The following is a 21,170-nucleotide window of genomic DNA, read 5'->3' as shown; positions in this document are numbered from 1 at the left end:
TACAGTAGATTATTTATTCCATGAGTATAGTATGTTTTAAAGTATGTTTATTTTTGGTTTGTTTGTGTTTATTGGACATCACCGGCTTGAACTCTCCAGCACTAACCACTGTAACTAATTAATTCCACTAATATGTAAAGAGCCACTCCAGAAATGGGTCACCAGCGATCAGAAATACCCCCCCTCCTCCCCTCCTCCTCCCCCTCCTGGGTCCGCAGCAGCCGGCCGGCGGTGTTTGGCCTCCCGCAGTATAATTGATCAGACTGCCGGGGTGTGAATGGCCGCTCTCTCGCAGCCAATGGCAGAGCACCGGATGCGAGATATCCGCTGCAACAACAAGCGCTCTGTTCCCCCCCTTCAAGCTTGACGCCATTTACAGCCCAAATCCCGGCCTCCCCTCCGGAAAGAGCAAAAAAAAAAAAAAAAAAAAAACACACACACACTCACTCTCTCTCACACACACACACACACGAGAAAAAGTACTTGCAGCCCCTCAGAGCCTGGCGGATAACACACACCGAATTAAAACTACTTCTGAGCTGGACTTTTTCCACGTTTCTTCTTCTTCTTCTTGCAGGAAAAAGAGGAGTCCGGTTAAGTTTGCACTCCGGAGGTTGAATTCAAGCTTCTTCTTTTTTTTTTTTTAATGCCTCGTGCTCTTGCGCAAAACATGGGATTTACGTTTTAGCGCTGCTTTTTTTTTTTATGCAAAATGCGCTCCGGTTGGAAACTTTCTCAATGGATCTTACCGACGGGTTTCCAGACTGAGAGAGAGTTTATCCCCCCAATACAGCGACTCAAACTGGATTTATTTCACCTAAACGGGAGCTAAAGTGTCGAGAGCACGGTACGTGGAGCCTGTTTTAGTACAACGTGAACTGTGAACTGTGGTGGGGGGGATTTAAAAACGGAGCGGATGTATTAGTTAGCTAAAGTTGTGTCAAAAAAAAAAACGAGCTAAACTTCTTTTCGTAGCTTTTTTTTTTGTTGTGCTAGCATGTGCCTCTTCGCCGCTGTCCTACTTCTTCTTTTAGCTTACTACGAGCATACATGTAATGTTATTGTTTATTAGAAACAATTATATTTGGAGGGGGGGGTTACTTTTTTTTTGTAGAGTAAATGTGCGTCTAATGCCTTAATTTTAATTGCTCATAACGCTGCTGGTGTCAGCTCTCTGTTAGGAAGTAGTCGTGTCCAAGTTGGCACATGTGTATGTGTGTGTGTGTGCTCATATGTGCATTCATACACCATGAACCCCCCCCACCTCACATGGAAGCAACAACTGAACCTATATGACACTACTGCCCCCCCCTTCTGCTGTCATGTATATTTAATTCCTGCACACAGTGGGGAAACACTGCTCTATCAGTTAGCTGTGCATTAGGAATTATATGACTCACTCCATACTCTTCTTATCGTTTTTAAAAAGCTTGTTGCCATCAGTCTGCCTCCATCAGCCCCCACACTTCACCCTAACCCACCCACTGTGGCCAACATGGCTTGTACACAGGCCCTCTAAGTAGACGAGGGGACCCCCACCCCACCTCCCTCCTAGCAGGTTAAAATGTGAGTGCGCCTGCAAGCCCCTCTCATTTGGAGCCACACACACACACACACACACAAAAAAAAAAAAAGCTCATAAATCCTAAAGAACCCTCTTCCATCGCTCACAGAGAGCTTCACATCCCCACCCTACCACCACCCTTGAACGCATCACTCACACTCCACATGCACTCTTTCATGCTCTTTTTTTTTTTTTTTTGTTTTATCTTGTCACTCATCTTCTTTTCAGGAGCGCCACAATGTAACATGTGTTTTTAGAATGGGGAAGGTTTGCTGCAGGCCATTTGTCATGCAACAAACAAAAGCCCCTTCCTGTATTGTCATTGAAAGAGTGTGGGGAGGTGGTGGTGGGATGGGGTGGACTCGCAACCCAAAGGATGGCATTTGAAAGCTAATTGCCGCGAGGAAGGAGAATTAAGGCCACCGCTGTCAGTTTCTTTACTTTGGTGTGATATATGTTGGTGAAAACAAGGCGGTGCGTTCGAGTGCGTTTGATTAATGCAGAGTGACAGTGCAACATGCTAATACGAGCTCTCACCGTACAGTGAATCAGTGAGTTTCTAACCGATCTGAGCGCTTACAGACGAGAGGCCGGGGTCAGAAACTTAAGTAAAAAAAACCTAAAACTAGAACTTTCCATGTCTGACCTCCGTAAAAGTACCTAATATCCCCCAGCCCCCAGCAAACCCCACAGGGAAAAAAACTGAACTCTTATCGCCACACAGAATGGAAATATTGATCCTTCCTTAGAAAACCTTAAATTCATATTTGCTGCCATTTGATTTGTCGTATTTACATTTGAAGCTTCAGCGCGTGTCCAATAACGCTGTGTCTAAAAAGAAATGCTTAAAAATGGCTTTTACAGTTTTAAGTTGATGTCTTCAGGTGGCTTGTTTTGTCTGACTGACAATCTAAAGCCACAATAGTGTTCTCTTGATTTCTCAGTTCATAGTTCGGTCCGTTAAAATGACAGAAAATAGGTTTTAAAAAAATGTCCACCACGATTTCCAGCTCATTGATTTGGAGGATCTTGAACCAGTGAATTTCTGGCAGTTGATCGATAATCAAAGTAGTTACACGTTCATTTTCTTTTCTTTTTTCAAAGTATTTTGGGCCATTTTAAACCTTTGTTTCAGACGGTGTAGAGACAACAGGAAATGAGGGAGTGAGTGAGAGAGAGAGAGAGAGAGAGATGCAGTGAAGGCCTCCGGCTGGACTCGAATCCGCAAACGTTGCAGTTCACGGCCGACGTCTTGAGACGGTGTGCCCCGTTTGTGTCGATCCACCAGCTGATGAGTTGTTTCTGAGCTCGGGGGTCCAATCAAATTCATTTTTCTTAGATTAAGTTAGTCATTGTTGTGTCATAGGTGTGGGGAAACAGGAAGTTGGCTCAAACTATAGAGAAGCGTCTGAACTCAACAGATATGTCAGTTCTTAAACATAAAACCTGGATTGGCTCCGAGTAAACAAACTCTGAGTCTAAAGGCCCAAACACCCCTCGCTACTGAGGGTTGTAGCTCCAAACATTACATCATCCCCCCCCGGCACTGTGGTGTGTTTGTTAGGCCTTATTTCCATAATGGTGCTTGTACAGATATCGGTTATGATTTGCATCGCAGCATTTGCATGGCTCGTCACAGACGGATATAAACTGTCTTTTTCTCTTACAGGACTTCAGATGTGTCCCATGCCAGCCACAGTGGCCCTTCAGTCCCGAGATGGATTCCAGAAGTCAGAGCGACAGCGACGGGGGAGGAGGACGCCACGGGTGGTCACTGTCACCGACCGGCTCGCCGGATACGCCGCATGACGAAGGGAGACCGCAACCACGGCCTCCGCAGACACACGACGGTGCGCCAGATCCTGGGTTGACCAACGGGCAGCCGTCCCATACTCCAGCTGTGCTGTCTCTGGATCAGATCAGGATAACTGGGAGTAGTAATGAGTACACAGAAGGGCCCACGGTTACCCAGAGGTCTCCGGCGTCTGAGCACAGGCAGCCAAAGAGCGATGTGGTTATGTCACCGGCTTCAAGGACCAGTGGGCCGCAGGAGACTCCGGAAGAGAGGCCTAATAATCTCCGCAACCTGCATTCATTGACTCAGTCTGAAAACACAGATACTATCTCTACCAGGGAGGGCGTGCTGCGGTCCTCCAGTGTAGAGGACTCCCAGAGTAGCATCAGGACCAGCGTGGGGAGCTCTTCTTCAGGCCAGAGGCTCCTCAGCAGCCCGGCAGGCAGCAACCAGATAATCAGAACCCAGCCCAAACGCGCAGAGCTCAGTTCAGAGGAGCTGAAACCCCTGAACAATGAGTCCAGGCCGGTGATGGCCGTGCCAGGCAGCGGACACCCTAAAAATCAAGGTATACACTCCGACAAGTGCGGGGACTGCGGTCGGTGCTGTTGCTCGGAGTGCAGTCGCCCGCGGGCGCTCCCGTCCTGCTGGACGTGCGGCCGGCGGTGCGTGTGCTCGGTGCAGAGCGCGGTGGAGTACGGGACGTGCGTCTGCTGCGTCAAGGGGCTCTTCTACCACTGCTCCAGCGACGACGAGGACACGTGCGCCGACAAGCCCTTCTCGTGCACACAGCCGCACTGCTGCGCCCGCTGGACCACCGTGTCGCTCCTCTCCCTGTTCTTCCCCTGCCTCCTGTGCTACCTCCCAGCGAGAGGATGTGTCGCCGTGTGCCAGAGCTGCTATGACCGAGTCGCACGACCCGGCTGTCGGTGCAAGAACCCGTAGACGAGGCGGCCGCGCGTGTTTAAAATGCAGAAGGATGGAAAAGACTCCATGTTGAACGGACTGGCCCTGTAGCGGTGTAGTTGAAAGGTTTGATTAGAGAGCTAATGATGCTGTCGTGCTTGAGTTTTTGTGTATTCCATCTAGATCTTCACGCCTGTCGTAGTTAAACCTTTGCCTTGAATTGTCAGCTTTTAAGGCGGGTCGACGGTAACCTTCTTGTTTGAGGCACTGGAGGAGCACTCACTCACCCGAGCATTAGGAGTTTCACTTGAAAGTTAAACCAAAACAAGCGCTCCACAGGTTAAAATGACGACTCATTCAACTACTGCTTTGTCCTGAAAGATAATGTGTTCACTCAAGTGCCCAGATATCATGTCGTTGCTATGCGAGTCCAAATGGATAGCCCTTTTTTTTTTTTTTTTTAAACATTTAATACAACTTATATGCTAAGAACAGACTCCTATTACTAACTGTATGTAAAGTAGTAAATGCAAAAGGGTATGTACATTAGAAAGATTAGTTTGACAAATGTTTTATTTTTGTACATATAATAATACTTCAACTGTGAAAAGTTTTCTGCCGTACCAGAGGCACCTTGATAAATCCACATATCTATGAATCAGTCGACTTCATTCATACAATGTTTGTACATTCACTGGAATGTATATCAATCATTTTATGTCATTTACAAAGGAAAAGTCTTATCCCTTCTACTTGTAAATTGTACAGTGACCTTATATGAAAAATTTATTTTCTAATTCCAACATTGCTTAGTGTAAAGTTAAAAAAAAATCTATATTTATTTGAAGGTTTATTATTTTATAATGAAAAATATTTATTTTGAGAAAGCATTGTTAATGTGTCACCTCTCGCGGGGGGGGGCTCATTCTGTAGTGGCTGCAGATTCTGAGGTGACGTGTAGGAGTGTCAACGCTGGATGAATAGTTCACTATGAATTAGAAGACAAATATATTAACGTTTGAAATTAAACAACCTTGAAGTCTGACAGTATTCTGTTCCTGTTGTCTTTCTGCATTGTCTCTTTAATCCACATTTCCATCACTTTTTAACACCGATAACTGAGTGAAGGGCCGGGTTGCGTCTGGGTTTCCTCTCTTTTTGATTGAGACCTCTCCGGATGGTTTAAGCAGCGTTTAATTGAACCTCTGCACGAAACGCCTCGCGCAGCAAAAGCTATCATCAACCCGGCTCTAGCATTTTGTCTCGGCAACACAATCACAATGCACGATGTTTACGGAGATCAAACGAGGAAACGAGGACGCATTAATGTTCACCTTGGGCCCTCCTCAAGAAAAACATCTGGCCCCCGGAGAAGCCATCTATATAGGAATGTGCACATCTGTTTGCATGCACTCCAGAAAACCCTATCACTTTTTTTTTTTATCTTCCAAATCAAGCGCTCCACCTGTTTTTTTTTTTGCAAACATGCATTCACGTAAGCCTGCTATTATACCCTGGCCTGGCTTCAAGTTCATTTCATACACGTTCTTCATGATCCTGCAGATACTGGGCCCTTTTTTATTTTTCTCCTCCTCCTCCTCCGTGCGTTTCTTTTTTTTCCTATCAAAGGTTTGTTCAGGAATTCCTTGGTTTTGAATGTCCCTGCAGGCGAAACATAAGCCTGAAACATAAGCCCCTGACACTTGTTGACAGCATACGGACGTGTTTGCGGCACGGTATGCATTCAGGGCCGTGATTGACGCGCCGAGGCCCAACCTGCGCTCACTTGTTTGTTATTCATCCCCCAGCCTTTGACTGACGGGGGGGGGGGTTGCTTTACATAATTATCAACTTTCACCTATTTTACAGCGGCCCCGGTGGAGGAGATGGAAACATAACGGGGCGAGGATCCCATTAGAGACAGAAAAGGGAGAGTTGATCTTGTGTTTAGTCTTTATTTTTTCCAGTCACAGGCCTCCTCTCTCCCTCCATTGTCTCAGCTGTGAATGAAAAGGGAAAGGGTGGGTGTGGAGGAGGTGGTGGAGGGGGGGGTTGTTAGGAAGAGGGGACTGCAAAGGGTTAAAAGCATCACTTTGAATGACAAAGACCGAACAGTTTACCCCCGTATTCAGCCCGGCATGCATTCATCCTGTTTTCAATAGTCGGGGGGTCATTTTGGCTCCCCAACGCTCCTCTCAGCTACCTGCTCCTACTTGGTATTCCCATAGGGAGATGGTTGTCTTGTTGGAGGGGGGGGGGGCAATCAGTTGGATGTGTTGAAGGAAAAATAGTCCTATCTGCCGGGATATGCGCTTGTAAAGCAGAATGAGGTACATCTTCACTCGTGCTAATGAGAGAAAAAAAGTGTTTTTGTAGCTCCAATTCAAATCAGTCTATCTAGAACAGTGCTTCCCCTCTTTAGAGCTTCAGGTTTGGTCTCTTTTTCAGAGCGGGTCTGCATCTCAGCTGTGAGCAAAGTGCTCTGAGGAAGAAACTGAACGCTTTTCATAGTTTTTTGGAAGTCGTTTTCAGAAAAAGCCTAAGGGCCCTCCTCTGATTTTTTATTTTTTAAATTATATATATATAAAACATATATGTTATATCTATATAACTCTTTTAGGAAAATTGTAACTTGATCAAGGGGTGAGTTACATCCAAAAGAGGGTTTTTCTCAGAAGTGATCAGTTCAAAAACAGTAGAAATATATCAAAGTACACAAGCAGTCGGATATCATGCATGAGTTATCAGCCAGAAAAAGTGAAAATGGGTTGCAGGAGATTCTGGAAAAAAAAAAGTGAGAGCTGGTGCATAAAAGCATAAAAACATAAAAACAAGAAACACAGAGAGAGATTATTTATGCGCCGGCAGTCTCAGTGATTTGGCAGCTGAGAGTAGCAGGAGGAGGGGATGTGAGAAAAAAAAAAAAAAAAGGCCCCAGAACGGCTCTCTTTGTTGGTTTTAGCCGCCGTGGCCCCTGCGGCTCATGGCGGCTGTGGGGCAGAGCGGCCTATTCACCCTGCTCACCAAGGCAGAACGCAGCACAGGAAGACAGGAAGGAAGCGAGGCTATTCTTTATGGACGCATTGTCTGTCTGTCTGACGGCCAGGCTTAAGCAATCAAACAGCACTGTGAGAGAAAGAGAGGGAGAAGAGAGGAAGTGCGGCACCCTGTGAAAGCATTACAACTGTTAAATAATATAAAGATCATAAAGGAATTAAACAGATTGTCATGTTTTCTGCAAGATTATACCCTTTTGTTGCAACTTCCGTTTCAAGGTAAAATGTAATAAATGAGTAAATGTTGCAGAAATGTGATAAAGAAAGGTAAAATATAAGGCTAAACAACCTACAATAAAATATATTTAATGCACTTAGCTGTAGTATAAAAGTAAAAAAAAAACTCACATTATTGTTTCATAGTGATTCTTATATAATGTTTGTACCAATTGTCTCTTATTTGTTGTCACACCTGTAGTGTTTGGTAGTTTAAACAGCCACAATACACACATCATTTATGAGCTTACAGGAATGTAAAACATTCTGCAAAGTAGTTTTTTAACTATTTGCATAAATGTTGTAGGTAGTGGACTAAAAGTGAAAAGTCGTGTAAGTCTGGAAATGCACAACAACACCAGAACATGAAAAGTACCACATGTGTAACAGCTGTATATAGAACTGAAATTATAATTTAATTATAATTTACATTAATAAATGTACACACGATTGTAATTAGGAAGAAAAATAATTCCTTTAGTGTTCTCAAGGGAGCTTGAATTTTTGGTACTCACTGATAATGTCCATACCAGTACTGTAATTTGATGTAACTGTAATGCGATAAATTACTTTAACTCAAAAAAATAGTTGAAACCCAATTGTGCAACTTTTTAAGTGACAGAAACATTCCAGAGTACCAAGTACTTTTTACTTTTGTTTTCACAGTACAAATAAAGAAATATAGAAAATTAAGTCAGTGTCGCTTAAAATTACTAGTAAATGCTTAATCAAGAATGTTTTTGATTTAAAAAAATTGAGTTTGTGTTACTTAATTATTTTTATGGAAGCAGTTTCAGCGTTTTTTTTTAGTTAAACTAATGTTTCAGGTTTTACAATGTGGGCACGCTCTAAAAATAGTTTTTAACAACTCTTAAGTTCTGTCTTACTGTGTTTTTAGCCAATCCTTAGCCCCATTTTTATATTTTACCCCTCATATTTTTACCTCCTGCAGTTACTAGTTATTAGTTAGAGGATTACTCGATGCTTTGAGTTTTGACAGTCTCGTCATCACCTCAACTTGGATCCACCACAGAACCTCTAGACCCCCCCCTCCTTCTTTTATATAATGTGGAACGAACACAACCCTGAGTGTGTGGGAGCTGCTAATGACTCAGCAGGAGTTAAAATAACATGAAGGAAAAAATATCTAACTTTAGCGAGATAGCTGACTTTAGCAAGACTACAAATAGGACGAGTCCTCACTAAGGGATGCTGTATAGGGACAGACATCTTAAATGAACGGTGCACAACCAACGCTACGTGGACGTGTTAAAGAAGGGGGAAAAACACAACGCTCCAACACACAGACGGAGGTTGACAGCGTGTGTTGTTGAACGTGTGCCCTTAAATGTCACCCAACTTGCTGCAATGAGAAACCCCCACCCAGAGCCGTGAAGCTCTGGGTCTCCATGTATTCCCATGAATTTGAAAAAAATAAACGGTTTTATACCGTTAAATTAAATCGACAAAATCACAAAGTGTGGTGAGAATTTTAATTTCAACTTCGAATCCCCCGCACTTAAAACACATTATGTAGATTATTTGGGGAAGTGTGTGAGCTAATAGTACTTTACAGTTGTTTTATTGTCATTTTATTGTCCTACCATTGGATCTCTGCAGAGGCTAATCACATTCTCACATTAAACTCGGTGATGTCAAAGGAAGATGAAGTTACTTCTGTACTCTTTGACAGTGAGATACATTTATTTTTGGTTTTGTTTTTCATAGAAAGAATATAAGTCAATGCGTTCTTGTCTCTTTGGTGGTAAAGCATCTTGTGGCTGGACTTTTCCACTGTGGTTCATCGTGTTCGCCAGTGACGACAGCATAAACTCAGACATTCGAGTTACACAACTTTCACATCAAACTGAGGTACAGTCAGTCTTTTCAGACATTAAAACCCAACTTTTAAGAGATCTAACTAAAATGTTACACAGCTTTTCTAACCATGTGTGCGCGCAGGCATAATTCACTCATATTGGTTGTAGCTGTTTGCAGAAAAGTCAGTTTAACACATCACATGGCAGTAAAGAGGCTACAGGCCGTGGGTGTAAGAGAAAAAAGCCACCACACCTTTTCTCTTCTCTACCAGTGAAAATGTTTTCTTAGAAGCTGAACTTTTCTTTCTTGTTTTCCGATGTGGGCGGCAGAGAGATGCACACATGTTGAGCTCAAAGTTAAAGCGCATCCCCCCACCTGACTGTGGTTTTACTTTCCATTGAGCCTCGTCCGCAGCTGTCACTATGTGTTCAGCCAAATGGCATCAAGAAAACTCCAGAATAATGACTTTCTACCCTGCTAAGTGACAAATTCCAAAACGGCTCTTTTTAGCTTTTTTATATATCCACTTTCTACAGAGCAGCCAGGAGACACGTTCACCTCTGCAGCTTTGGGAGAGCGTACAGCTTTTGCGAGGTGAATTACGGGGCACGCCTGCAGTTAAGAACCTAAATCTTATGCAACCCAGTTCTCTCTCAGTGACAGCTGAACTACTGTTATGCCTTGAGGAGGAAGATTACAGCAGCCAGGAAGGCAAAGAGAGCAAATAGAAGGAGCAACAGAGACACTAGAGAGTGTATCTGTCATAAAAAGTTAGTGGAGGGTGAGAGGGAGGGTGTGTGCAGCATAGAAGGCCGCAGAAACGTCCTTGTACACGCTGAAAACGTCCTTGCACACGGTGAAAACTTTAAGAACTTGACCTGCGTGCATGCTTGCGCGCTAATGTTCGTGTATGCATGTGTATTCTTGCACACGTGCGTGTTTCTGTCAGCATAATCGAGTCTTTCGCCCAGACAATAAAGCCCGACTGGAGGCCTAAGTCTAATAGCAGCACTTAACTTCAATCCACCACAGGAAGTTGGCTCATCTGCACGCGTACACACACACACACACACACACACACACAAACACACAGAGTCAGTCCGTCGCTGACAGCCAGTGGATATTTGTTGGCGACACCGTGGCTGCAAGGCTCTTTACAGCTTAGCGGCCAATTGTTGTTCACCCAGATACACACACACACGCACACACACACTAAGAGCTTAGAGCTTCAGTTGTTATCCTGAAAGGCAATCCTGATCCCTCTGCTACACAGTAGGACAGACACACATAAAAAGAGGAATTAGTGCGGTCTGACAGCTCACTATACCGCATCGCATTTAGTGTGTGTACGTGTGTGATGGTGGCAATTATGTGTGTTTTGGGAGGGTGCATGCACATGTGGATGCATGTGTGCAATCACTCACAGACTTATAAGATAGTCACTGAAAAGAAATTTTAAGAAAAACTTCAAAGGTCCCGTTCAGTGTCTTACAATACTGATATGTAATCTGTAAAAAGGTTCAAAATGTTTTATACTCTACCACATCGTTTATCTCTTCTAAGTTTTCCTCCGTGCAGCCCATGAAATCAAGCCGAACTGATTGGTTGATACTGTTAAATGACATAAGCAACAAGATATCGGCTGCTGTTTTAGGACATTAATCAGTTTTAATTTACATAAATATCCTCCCCAGGAAACATTTCGATGGTGATACAACAGTGTGAAAACCCACATGAGCGCAGTGCGTCTGTGGCTGCAGTATGATTTCTGTAAAATTGAAACCAAAATATTCTGCGTTAAAGCAAATTGAGAAATTGTTTTGCTTTAATATTATTTATTTCATCTTTTTATGCCATGAAATCATAAAAAATGTTCTGCTCTGTATTGTACTGTGTACTGTAGTGATGTGTTAATAGTACGACACATGTGCAGCCCAGTGCAAAATGACACTTAGGTGCTTAAATTGCAGGGATAAATTTAGAGAACAAGGTACTTCTTAGCTAATACTAGCTTCACCGCAGTCACCTCCCAGTTCCTAAACCAGGATTTTAAGGATTTAACAAAGTAGTGTCATTCACTGTGGCGATATTTGGTTGCATGTAAACAATCTCTGCATCCTTTTTAAACCTTCTCAAAACAACTATCACACATGCAATTCGCATTACTGGTATTCATACAGTACGATAACTATTCTTTATGCCAATCCAGAAGTTCATTCTCATTTTGACCTTTTAAACTTTATTTTGCCAGACAAAGGACTAACTGAGAACATTAAATGTGCAATATTATGCATGCAATATGGCTTAAAACCAACAACACTTGTGAGAGTGAACCAAAACATTAAAGCTGCACTTCTGACACCAAAACAATGAGCTGAAAGTTGCTAAAACGCTTTTAAAAGCTGGAAAGAACAGCAGATTTAGGTGATAATTGACTGTGGGTTATTACTACGAGGGACATCGTTACACGTATTATATACTTTTTGTTGATTGTTAGCATAACAATGTATTACTGCATCTTTAAAAAAAAATGTTTAATACAGTGGTTCCAAACCTGGGGGTCAGGACTCGCCAAGGAGTTGCAGGATCAATCTGAGGGAACCTTACTAACACTAACATTTCTGCAAAATGAATGCTCAAATCTTAATCTTAGAGAAATAGGTTCCCACTAGGGCTCGCCAAGCCAATATTTCCAGGAAATAATCTGCTCAAAAACCATCCAAATTGCTTGTTTTACAAAAACTTCCAGCAGTTATTGTGTTCAGTATTGGGTTCATTGTACAGTTTATCAGTTGTTCTCCACTGTTATTGTTGAATATAACATGAAATACCCATAAAATATGTCCCTTAGTCAGGGGTCGTCAGTTTACTCGATGAAAGAAAATGCGTCCCTTAAGCAAAGAAGGTTGGGCCTTCTTATAAGCCAAAAAAGGGTTGATTGTTTTTCATGCATTCTACTGTTCTGTTCTGTAAGAGAGGGAAAGTCACTGTTATATATGGAAGCAAGGCACTCTAACGTGCAATGGGCAGTAGGCAAATAGATTTCCATACGTGTGTACTATTTATTTTCTTGTTCTGGCCTAATTTGCAAGCCAGCTTCTCCTTTTTCAGGTGGCCCATTCACCTCAGCGACATCATGTAACCCTCTACCTCAATAGTGTCATTGAGACCCGAATCGAATCATTCAAATTGCAGCACAAGGAAGGAGGGTGAGGGCATTTGCAAGTCAAATCCACACAGACATAACTGGTGCTGTGGGGAAAAAGAAAATATGATACAGAAGATTAAAACACACCCTTACACATACTCTTAAAATACACTCAACTGTGAAGAACAGGAAGATGTCAAATCTGTTAAGTTAATGTCCTATCTCCTAACTGCAAACTTGCGTCAGTGTGTGCACACAGAGGGGCAGACAGACAGACCGGGCCGGTGAGGAGTTCAGAGGAATTACAGGGTGATATGACTATATATGTCTCCACTGCCATCCCTCCGTCGTAAGCTGGAGACTGGGCGAGGGGAGAGTGTGAGATCATGTGGAACAAAGCTGTGGAAGAAAAAGATATGATCAACCTGTGTGCCATTCAGCTCCATTAAAAACAGATTTCCCCTTTCTATGGCTCAAGCCTAATGATGCGTTGGGTATGTCTTGGAGGTTAAAAGACTGTAACTAAGACGGGCTGCACTGAACTCAAATGCGCCATTAAGTGTGAAATACTGAAATACACTTGAGACAGCCAGGCATGTGTTTGCTATAATTGAATTTTGCCTTTAGTAAATTCTTAGAAAGGGTCATTCCTTGAGCATAATTTCTTCTTTAATGCTTTTGTTTTGACTGTTCGAGTTGGCAGGAAAGCCGGTTGCCTCTCTCAGCTTTGGTAAACAAAGATATGCTGCTCATATCTTTATTTTGGCCTGAATATTACCCGCTACTCACAAAGACTGTTAAACACAAGTCAAATCTTAAAAGCATTTAATGCAATAAAACACACCTTTTCAAATTCATTTCACTCTGCAGTTTTGCCGTTACAGCCTTACTCAGTCTGGTGTGACCATTACCGTATGGTGGCTAATGTTAGCAAATGTTAGCATAGAGATACTGCTTTTGTAACTGATTTCTGAATCAGAAATAAAATTAAATTAAAAAAAATTAGATAAGTGAGATTATACATTTAGCATACATGAAAATAACATTACAAAACTATTCATTAACTACTTATTATTTATTATTTGCTCTATATTATGCAGGAATACCATATTATGATTAATTATCTCCCGTTCTGTGTGCAAAATCTTTGTTTATACACAATGTCAATTTATACAAGTATCTTAGTAGTATGATGCTAAACATTCATGTTTCCGACCCACAGTTCTGCATTCTGTCCAGAAACATGCAAGCTCCTGGTTTAAGATTGTCTATCGTTAGAAAACTGTTACAATCAGAGTGTAGGTATCTTAAAGGGACTTTAGACAGTTGTTTTCTAACAATGCCGAATGATTCATTATTTCAGTGTTAACCACAAAATACGTACATGCACTCATTTTGTGGTTAACGCTTCAATAAAAAGGAAATGGGTAGATGCAGCTTCTGTCCTGCTTTAGACCATCTGGTGTGTTCTGGTTGGTTATCAATGCGTGCACAGATGTCAGTTTTAAAAATGGTGTTAAATCTGATTGTTATTTTTTGGGGGGGGGTTATGTGAAGGTATGTCATAAAGAACTTCTTGGTAAACATCTCAGGAAAAACCCTCTCAGTTCCTGATGCTCTCTCTGCTAGAGGAAATTGATCTCTTGAGTCTGTCAGGCAGCTATGAGAGCACTGCGAGCCACGGGGTCTTGTTACCATTCACAGGTGCGGCACGCTGACAAGTCGATGATGACGGCCGAGCCGGGCCAAGGTGTGCGAACGTACGTGTGTGTGTGTGTGTGTGTCCATTATATGCACATGCGAGCGTGTATGTGTGTGCGCGTTTCCCCCGGCCCGAAGACAGAAATTTGTCAATGGCTGCAGAGATTGTCGGCATACCTGGGATTCCTCCGGATTCCAAACAACCAGTGACAAGACAGGAGGGAGAGAGAGAAGTATAAAGAGAGAGAGGGGCTTTCTGCCAAAGTTATCCACTCTGCAACGGGCACAGGTGCAATACTTCACAAGATAAAGGCTCCTCTGTTTAGAGAAACACGCTGTTGTATAGCCATGATATATGGAGAATATTTAGAGGCCGCAGGGACATGCAGCTTTGGGATGACGACGTGCAAAAAGAACAAAGTTATGATGGATAACCCTGAGGGCTCAGGAAAAAAACCCTACTGGTGATCACATCTGGTTACACTGCCTTAAATGATCGCAGGATAACTTAAGATAAAATAAATCTGGAGAATGTGTATATGAAAGGCTGCTCTGAATTTTCGGTACAGAGCGACAATGTCCAATTCAATTCAATTCCAACACAGGCAACTAACCAGCTGAGAGGCATCTGAGCACTCCCTACTTTACGATATGACCCTGTATGTTACTTCCTGACTTTGATACTTTCCATGTCTGCGAGTACGTGGCGTAAATTTCGCCATCATAGTTTGTGTGTGTAGGGTGTCTGGTCACTTTCCATCACCACTGGACCCAAGAAAGTAAGACGGCTAATGCCAGCTAGACCCCGCCCTCTGCCAATTTGTTGTGACTATCGACATATAAAAGATGGCCGTCGCATCTCCGCTTCCATCTTTTTCCATTCAGAGCCAGTGTGCGCAGCCGTGATCAATGCTGGTATCAAGATCCCGCCCACACGCCCGGCCGACTCAATCACGAGCAGGGCTCATCTGTTAATCATGACGTAAAAATTCTAACCGAACGTATCAAAAAAAGGAACAATTGGCCAAACATCAACGTGATAAGAACTACCTAAAATGCCATAAACCATCTTTGGGAAACATTTATTTGACGTGTATTTAGATTAAAAGTTTTTGTTGACCTATACTACAGTCTGCCACTAGAGGACGATCGAGATGAGCTGTCACGTTGCCCATCTTTACATATGTCAATGGTTTTGAGTGTGCAGGGAACACGACCTCCAAGCCTTGCAACGCTGGTCCTAATACGTCACTCAAGCGATGGGAAACTATGGCTCCACCCAGTTGTTTGTAGTTTAGATACTATTTATCCTCTTCTGAAAAATGTAAAGGGTGCACAATAGCTGCAGTATCATTATAGGTCATATTTCCTTGCAAGAAAAAGTGAGGAGTTTAAAAGCGAGACACCGATTGCAAGCATGTGTTTATAGAACAGCATCGTACGTTCCATCTGCGATTCGCTGTCGGCCACTAGACAGAGATTGCCTCATTGCAAGGACCCCAAAGTTAGAGAAAACAAGCCGCACACTTAACATGTCACTTCACTGCGAGGTGTCTTAAGAAGTAGCGCTGCATCTGGCCCTGAGCCAAAAGCAACAGAATTCCTTCAGCTTGGAATGCCTGCTTGATTAATATAGAAAACAGAGTCTCGCTTGAGCTCATTTGGTGTAGAAGTGTGGCACTTTCCTGCTAGTTAAGTTGCCTATCAAAATAACGAGGCATGTCTGCCATGAAGGGAGAAGGACTTGACCATTTAAAGCCGGAGCACTCAGACTAATGACTTACAATAATCAGCTTTTAGCTAGAATTTCCAATATTGGACTTAATTGGTTTACAAGATTAAAGAAGCAAAGTGTGGAAAAGGGGGCGTTTGATTGTTTCCTGCACAAAACCTTAAGAGCAATACTCTTCCTGTAACGTCTCAACCACTCGCACTACATCGACTTTCTGTCATTTAATAGTCGAAGCGAAAGTCAAAATCAATGCTCGAGTGTCCGAGGTCTCATGAACGCGTCGCGATTAACATTGATTTCCCTCCGCACATGCTGACACCAACACTGGATGAATAACACACATGGGAGTGCTTGTCCTTTAGGAATTTTGTGTATGCAGGTTAGTGTATAAGCACGTATTTGGGAATCTTTGTGTGTGTGTGTGTGTGTGTGTGTGTGTGTGTGTGTGTGTGTGTGTGTGTGTGTGTGTGTGTTTGCCCAAAGAGGAAGTTCCTGTGGTGAGACGGTCCAAAGCTGAACACACACACACACACACACACACCACTGGAAAAGCTCTGGAAAACAACTTCCTGTGGTCACCTGTGCTCAATGACCCTGAAGAAAGACACCCTTAGGAACCAAAACTCACTGTCTCTCTCTCTCACTCACCCACACACACACACACACACACACACACACACACGGTACTACCCAGGTTGTCGACATGGTTCTAGCCAGGCCTTGGCTGTGACACAGAGGGAAAGGAGGATGAATGGGGCCCTCAGAGAAACCTTCAGTGTGACGGGCAAGAGAGGCAGGGAACGCTGCAACCCAGCAATCCTTTTAAATCTCATTGACATCTTCAGACATCTTCATAAAACTACAGCAAATACCTGAGTTTGGGGAGATAACTTCACTCCCTCCACAATGGAGGTAATTCATGAAACTGACACCGACTAAAATGTGCATGAAATAACTACACGCAGCCGATTGCAGGGTCAGATTACATACATTTCCCTTTTTGGCACAGGGCACAGCCAATGAAATCATCATGCCTACTTTAGTTTTGCTTATTTAACACTGTTGGGTGGACTATTAGGAGTCCACGCCTGTAGGCAGGTTCAGTGGCTGCATTCAAGACAGAAAGCCAAAGTGGTTGTGTGATGAATTCTGTATTTTATGAGAGGAGGAGGCAGGACATTTTCACATTCCTAGAGAAAATAATGCACCCTTGTAAGCTAAAAACCTTTTTTTTTTTTTAAATTTAAGTGAACTGGATTGCACATTTATTATATTCTATATCAGTTGTTTACTACTTATATTAAAGTGGATATTTTTAATTCATATAATTTGAAATGTTTGGTTTGGTTAAGTTTCATATACTACTACAACTGAGTGGAAGAAGCTATGTTTCAAACCTTTGTCCATTACATTTAACTAACAATTTCAACTGTTTATCCATTATTTTTAGCTATCTATTTCAACTGTTTATAGATTATAGATGAAATAGTCATCTTGTGTGCTGTGTGATTCAGCTGTCTCTCACGCTGGTGTTCTAGGTTACCCTAACGATCTCCGTTAGGGTAACCTAGAACACCTAAGGGGGCCCCAGTGTGTTCCCAGGTTATTTCAGCCTGACTGCAGTGTTGCTCTGTTTCTCTGTTTCTCTGTCTGCCTAGCAGCTGCTGCAGCAGCTCTTCCTCCCTTTTCCTTACAGACACCCATTTGTTTGGTTTAGTTTGAGTTTATCTTTACTCCTTGATTTATACCTTACAACAGCCACACCCTTCATTAATCCACCACAGGAAAAACTGATATCCACACTGTACATCTTGATAATACTAAATTGGCAACCAGGTCATAACAATGGTAACAGGTGGTGATTAGGTTCAGGTGTTACAACTGACCTCTGCATGAAGTGCATCGGGCAACTTACTGGTTATTGAAACAATACATTTACTTAACATCAGCATAACACCTCCAAAACACCAATCTGTGGATATATATTTGTTTCCATGTGCCCTGAGTTGAGAATCACGGTTCTATATTGACAGACTGCGCTGAGCTCTAGTGAGTCTCTCTACAGTCGTAATGTGTGATGACGAGCTGACAGGGAAGCTACAGTCCGTGTGAGCTGGCAGCAAGCTGACAAGGTGTCATGTACAAAATAGATTCATGTAGAAAAAAATCTGAAAAAGAAGGGTGTGAATTAAATGTTGCTTTGATTGAAAAAGACAGTTTGGGTTGGCAGCTCGCCATTCGATTTTGAGAGGTAATGAAGCCCCCCCCCAATTAAACTTTGCTCACTGGGCTCTGGCGAGTCCCAGAAGGCATTTGTGTCACTTCAAGTCGTTGTTATAATAGATGATTGACAGTGCTGATCCACTTGTCGCTTTGTATGTGTGGTTTGGGATTTTTAGGGTAATGTTTGGAACAGGTGGTAACAATATAGAAGGTTACACCTAAGAGCATGCGTACTAAAGGCTGCGCTGTGCTTGAAAGGAACTCGCCCAGCCGTGTCTGAGGGCAAAAGGGAGAAACTACCAACATACTACACTAATCCCATAACAAAGTTTCATCAACACCATTTTAAGACATACAAAACTGAGATCCCTGGAGATTTGTCTAAAATCGAGGCGTTTTCTTAACCTGCTTCCTCTGAGGCCCCAAGCCGGGTCTCTCTCACCTTGATGTTTGGGCACAGTAACTTTCTATTCCTCTTTTTTTCCCCTCTCAAATACAAGCACTGACCCTGTACTAAAAGCAGTCAAGCACTCTTTGTTTTGCTGTCCCTCGAGGGAACGGCACTGTCATTTTCAGAGCCAGAGAGACAAGCGGAGACAACCTTTTTTTTACTGGTCTCGAAAACAAACAACAACCACAAAATACTGCAAGGTGCTGTTCTACAAGAGCACTTACAAAATAAGCTGAGGGCAAGGAGTTTGAAAGGTGAGAGCCTTTAACAGGTGGGGAATGACTGTTGCGGTGCATTATAGGAGTACAAATAGCAGCCATGGGCGAAACTGACAATTGTCAAAGCACTCTTCCTTTACACTGATTAAAGGGACACTGCAGAGTTTCTCACCACTAGAAGCGCTATGGAGCAATGTTCTGATGAGTGGGCCTTAGTTTAGACAGGAGGTGGCAATGTACCTAGACATAGACGTAGGTTTCAAATGATCTTTTATTAAAAAATCTGTTTTTCTAGTGCATTTTGGTAAAGAAAAACTACAGTGGGAGCCTCAAAACAGCCACCCAATAAGATTGCAGCTATGAAATCAGCCCTGTCTCTGTCCTTTTTAATGCTTTGGATAGAAAACCAAACTAATATTTGAGTGACATGTTGACTTGAGTTGCATATCAAGGTGTGAAATTAGGCGAGATGGCAGTTGCATTTGATAGCATAACTAAATGTGCTATATAAAAGGCTACAGCCAGTATGTTGGCATGCTCTCAAAAATATCATCTGTGTATGACGCTCTTTAGCCAAAGAGTCATTTTAATAGCCGGAGGAATACTGTCTGTAATCGTATTTTTGTTGGCCTCCCCATAATCCCCTCTGTGCTAAAGAGGAAGTTACTTATCAAGGATCTGGTCAAGCTAAGCTTCATGTTACTACCTCTTTAACCAACCCAATATCCTCTGTGTGTGTGTGTGTGTGTGTGTGTGTGTGTGTGTGTGTGGTGTGTGTGTGTGTGTGTGTGTGTGTGTGTGTGGGAAGGAGGCGGACTACAGCTCCTTCATGTTTAGACTCAAACAGACACACACACGTGCTGTCGTACGCACACGCCGGCACATATTCACACAACTGTGCACTCTCACACACACCTACACACACAAACACACTCCTAGCACAAACACACATACACACAGACTGCTGCTCTTTGAGGCCGCAGAGCGAGAGCAGCAAATGATCGCTGTAAAGTTTGCTGTTGCTATCGACAAAGCAGCCTCTGTTCTACACACACACACCACAGACGCCCCCCCAAACCCCCCCCTCCTCCTCCCACACATTTCATGCCTTCTCCCTCGTACATCCCTCTCTAGCCTCCGTGTTTCCCCCTGCCTCTCCCCTTTCTGTCTCTGTGTCGACCCCCTCTCTCTCTCTCTCTCTCTCTCTCTCTCTCTCTCTCTCTCTCTCTCTCTCTCTCTCTCTCTCTCTCTCTCTCTCTCCTCCTCATCCTCTTCATTCAGCTCACTCCTCTCCTCTCGCTCCTCGCATTTCGGATGTAGGAGCAGGAAAAAGGAAACAGCGCCAAGGTCTGTTTGACAGAGGGAGAGCAGGAGCTGAGACTGCGGCAAGGGGACCATTTTGGTGTGTGTGTGTGTTGCACGGTGACTACAGTGAGGTGTCAAGGGGGGGAGGGAGTGTGGGCATAGAGGGGGAGAAAAGATGGGAGTTGGGGAAGATCTGCTTTACAGATCAGTCTTTTTTCAGATACCTGCAGGGTGCAACTTGTGTGCAGGTGATGCTGCCAGGCTGTTGGTAGGTTTGTCCATGTAAACATCATATTCTGGAGTAAGCCCCTATCTCCGTTTGAGAAACCTGATTATTCTGCTTGAGGTACTCTGATAGAGACAGGTGTAATGTGGCATGTAAACACCTGATCCAGGTTTCTGATTACTGTCATGTCGGAAGCTTCCACAGCCAGAGTTATGTGTCCTATAAGCGATGTAACGATGGTCTGGACACTAGTAAATGAAGTTTAAAATTCCCATTTTTCATAAACGCTCTGATAAAAGAACAAAACTGGGAAATAAAGAGTGGCGGAGATATTGAGAGATCTCCACAATGTACTGCGTAAATGGTAAAAGTCAGCCTTTGACGTCATTGCCTCAGAATGGAAGAGAAAAGAGATATCCAATGCAGAACAAAGAGGGAGGTTGACTGTGCATTCATCTTTTAAACAGGAGGCAGAAAAATACTGCAGTCAGACAGAGAAAAGGGAAATGACTACTTGTGCTTTCAATGCAGAAAAAGAAATAGAATTTATGTAACTGGAATGAACAGTTGCTTTCTCCAGTAGCCTTAATAGGCCTAAAATAAACTGCTAAATGTCCACCTACACTTATCACACACAATTGAGCGCAACAGTTGAATTCTCAAGGGGACGATGTAGGAGGGAATTGAACTGTTGAAGTAGAAGAACACAAGGCAGGTTGGTGGAAGGTGGGCCAAAACGTACTATAGTGCAGAAAAGAATGACTTGTATGTTATTTTAGCGGTCACAGGATAAAGGTCATTGCACAGC

The 21,170-nt window shown here is 43.1% G+C and overlaps 1 protein-coding gene across 1 annotated transcript; it reads left to right on the top strand.

Moving 5' to 3' along the window:
- Positions 1-384: 384 nt before the first annotated feature.
- Positions 385-5,310, top strand: spry2 (sprouty RTK signaling antagonist 2). The gene is made up of 2 exons (XM_051427841.1): positions 385-847; positions 3,234-5,310. Exon 2 carries the CDS (start codon positions 3,282-3,284, stop codon positions 4,302-4,304), a length of 1,023 nt encoding a protein of 340 aa, XP_051283801.1. The 5' UTR covers positions 385-847; positions 3,234-3,281; the 3' UTR covers positions 4,305-5,310.
- Positions 5,311-21,170: the final 15,860 nt, after the last annotated feature.

Source organism: Dicentrarchus labrax, unplaced genomic scaffold (assembly GCF_905237075.1).
Source record: "Dicentrarchus labrax unplaced genomic scaffold, dlabrax2021, whole genome shotgun sequence".
Classification (NCBI taxonomy): Eukaryota; Metazoa; Chordata; class Actinopteri; family Moronidae; genus Dicentrarchus; species Dicentrarchus labrax.
The sequence above is the reverse complement of the archived record's forward strand: the minus strand, read 5'-3'. Positions and strand labels throughout refer to the sequence as shown.

Bases quoted from the DNA above. Each gene is read 5' to 3' on its own strand.
- spry2 (XM_051427841.1), top strand. From the start codon at position 3,282: ATGGATTCCAGAAGTCAGAGCGACAGCGACGGGGGAGGAGGACGCCAC.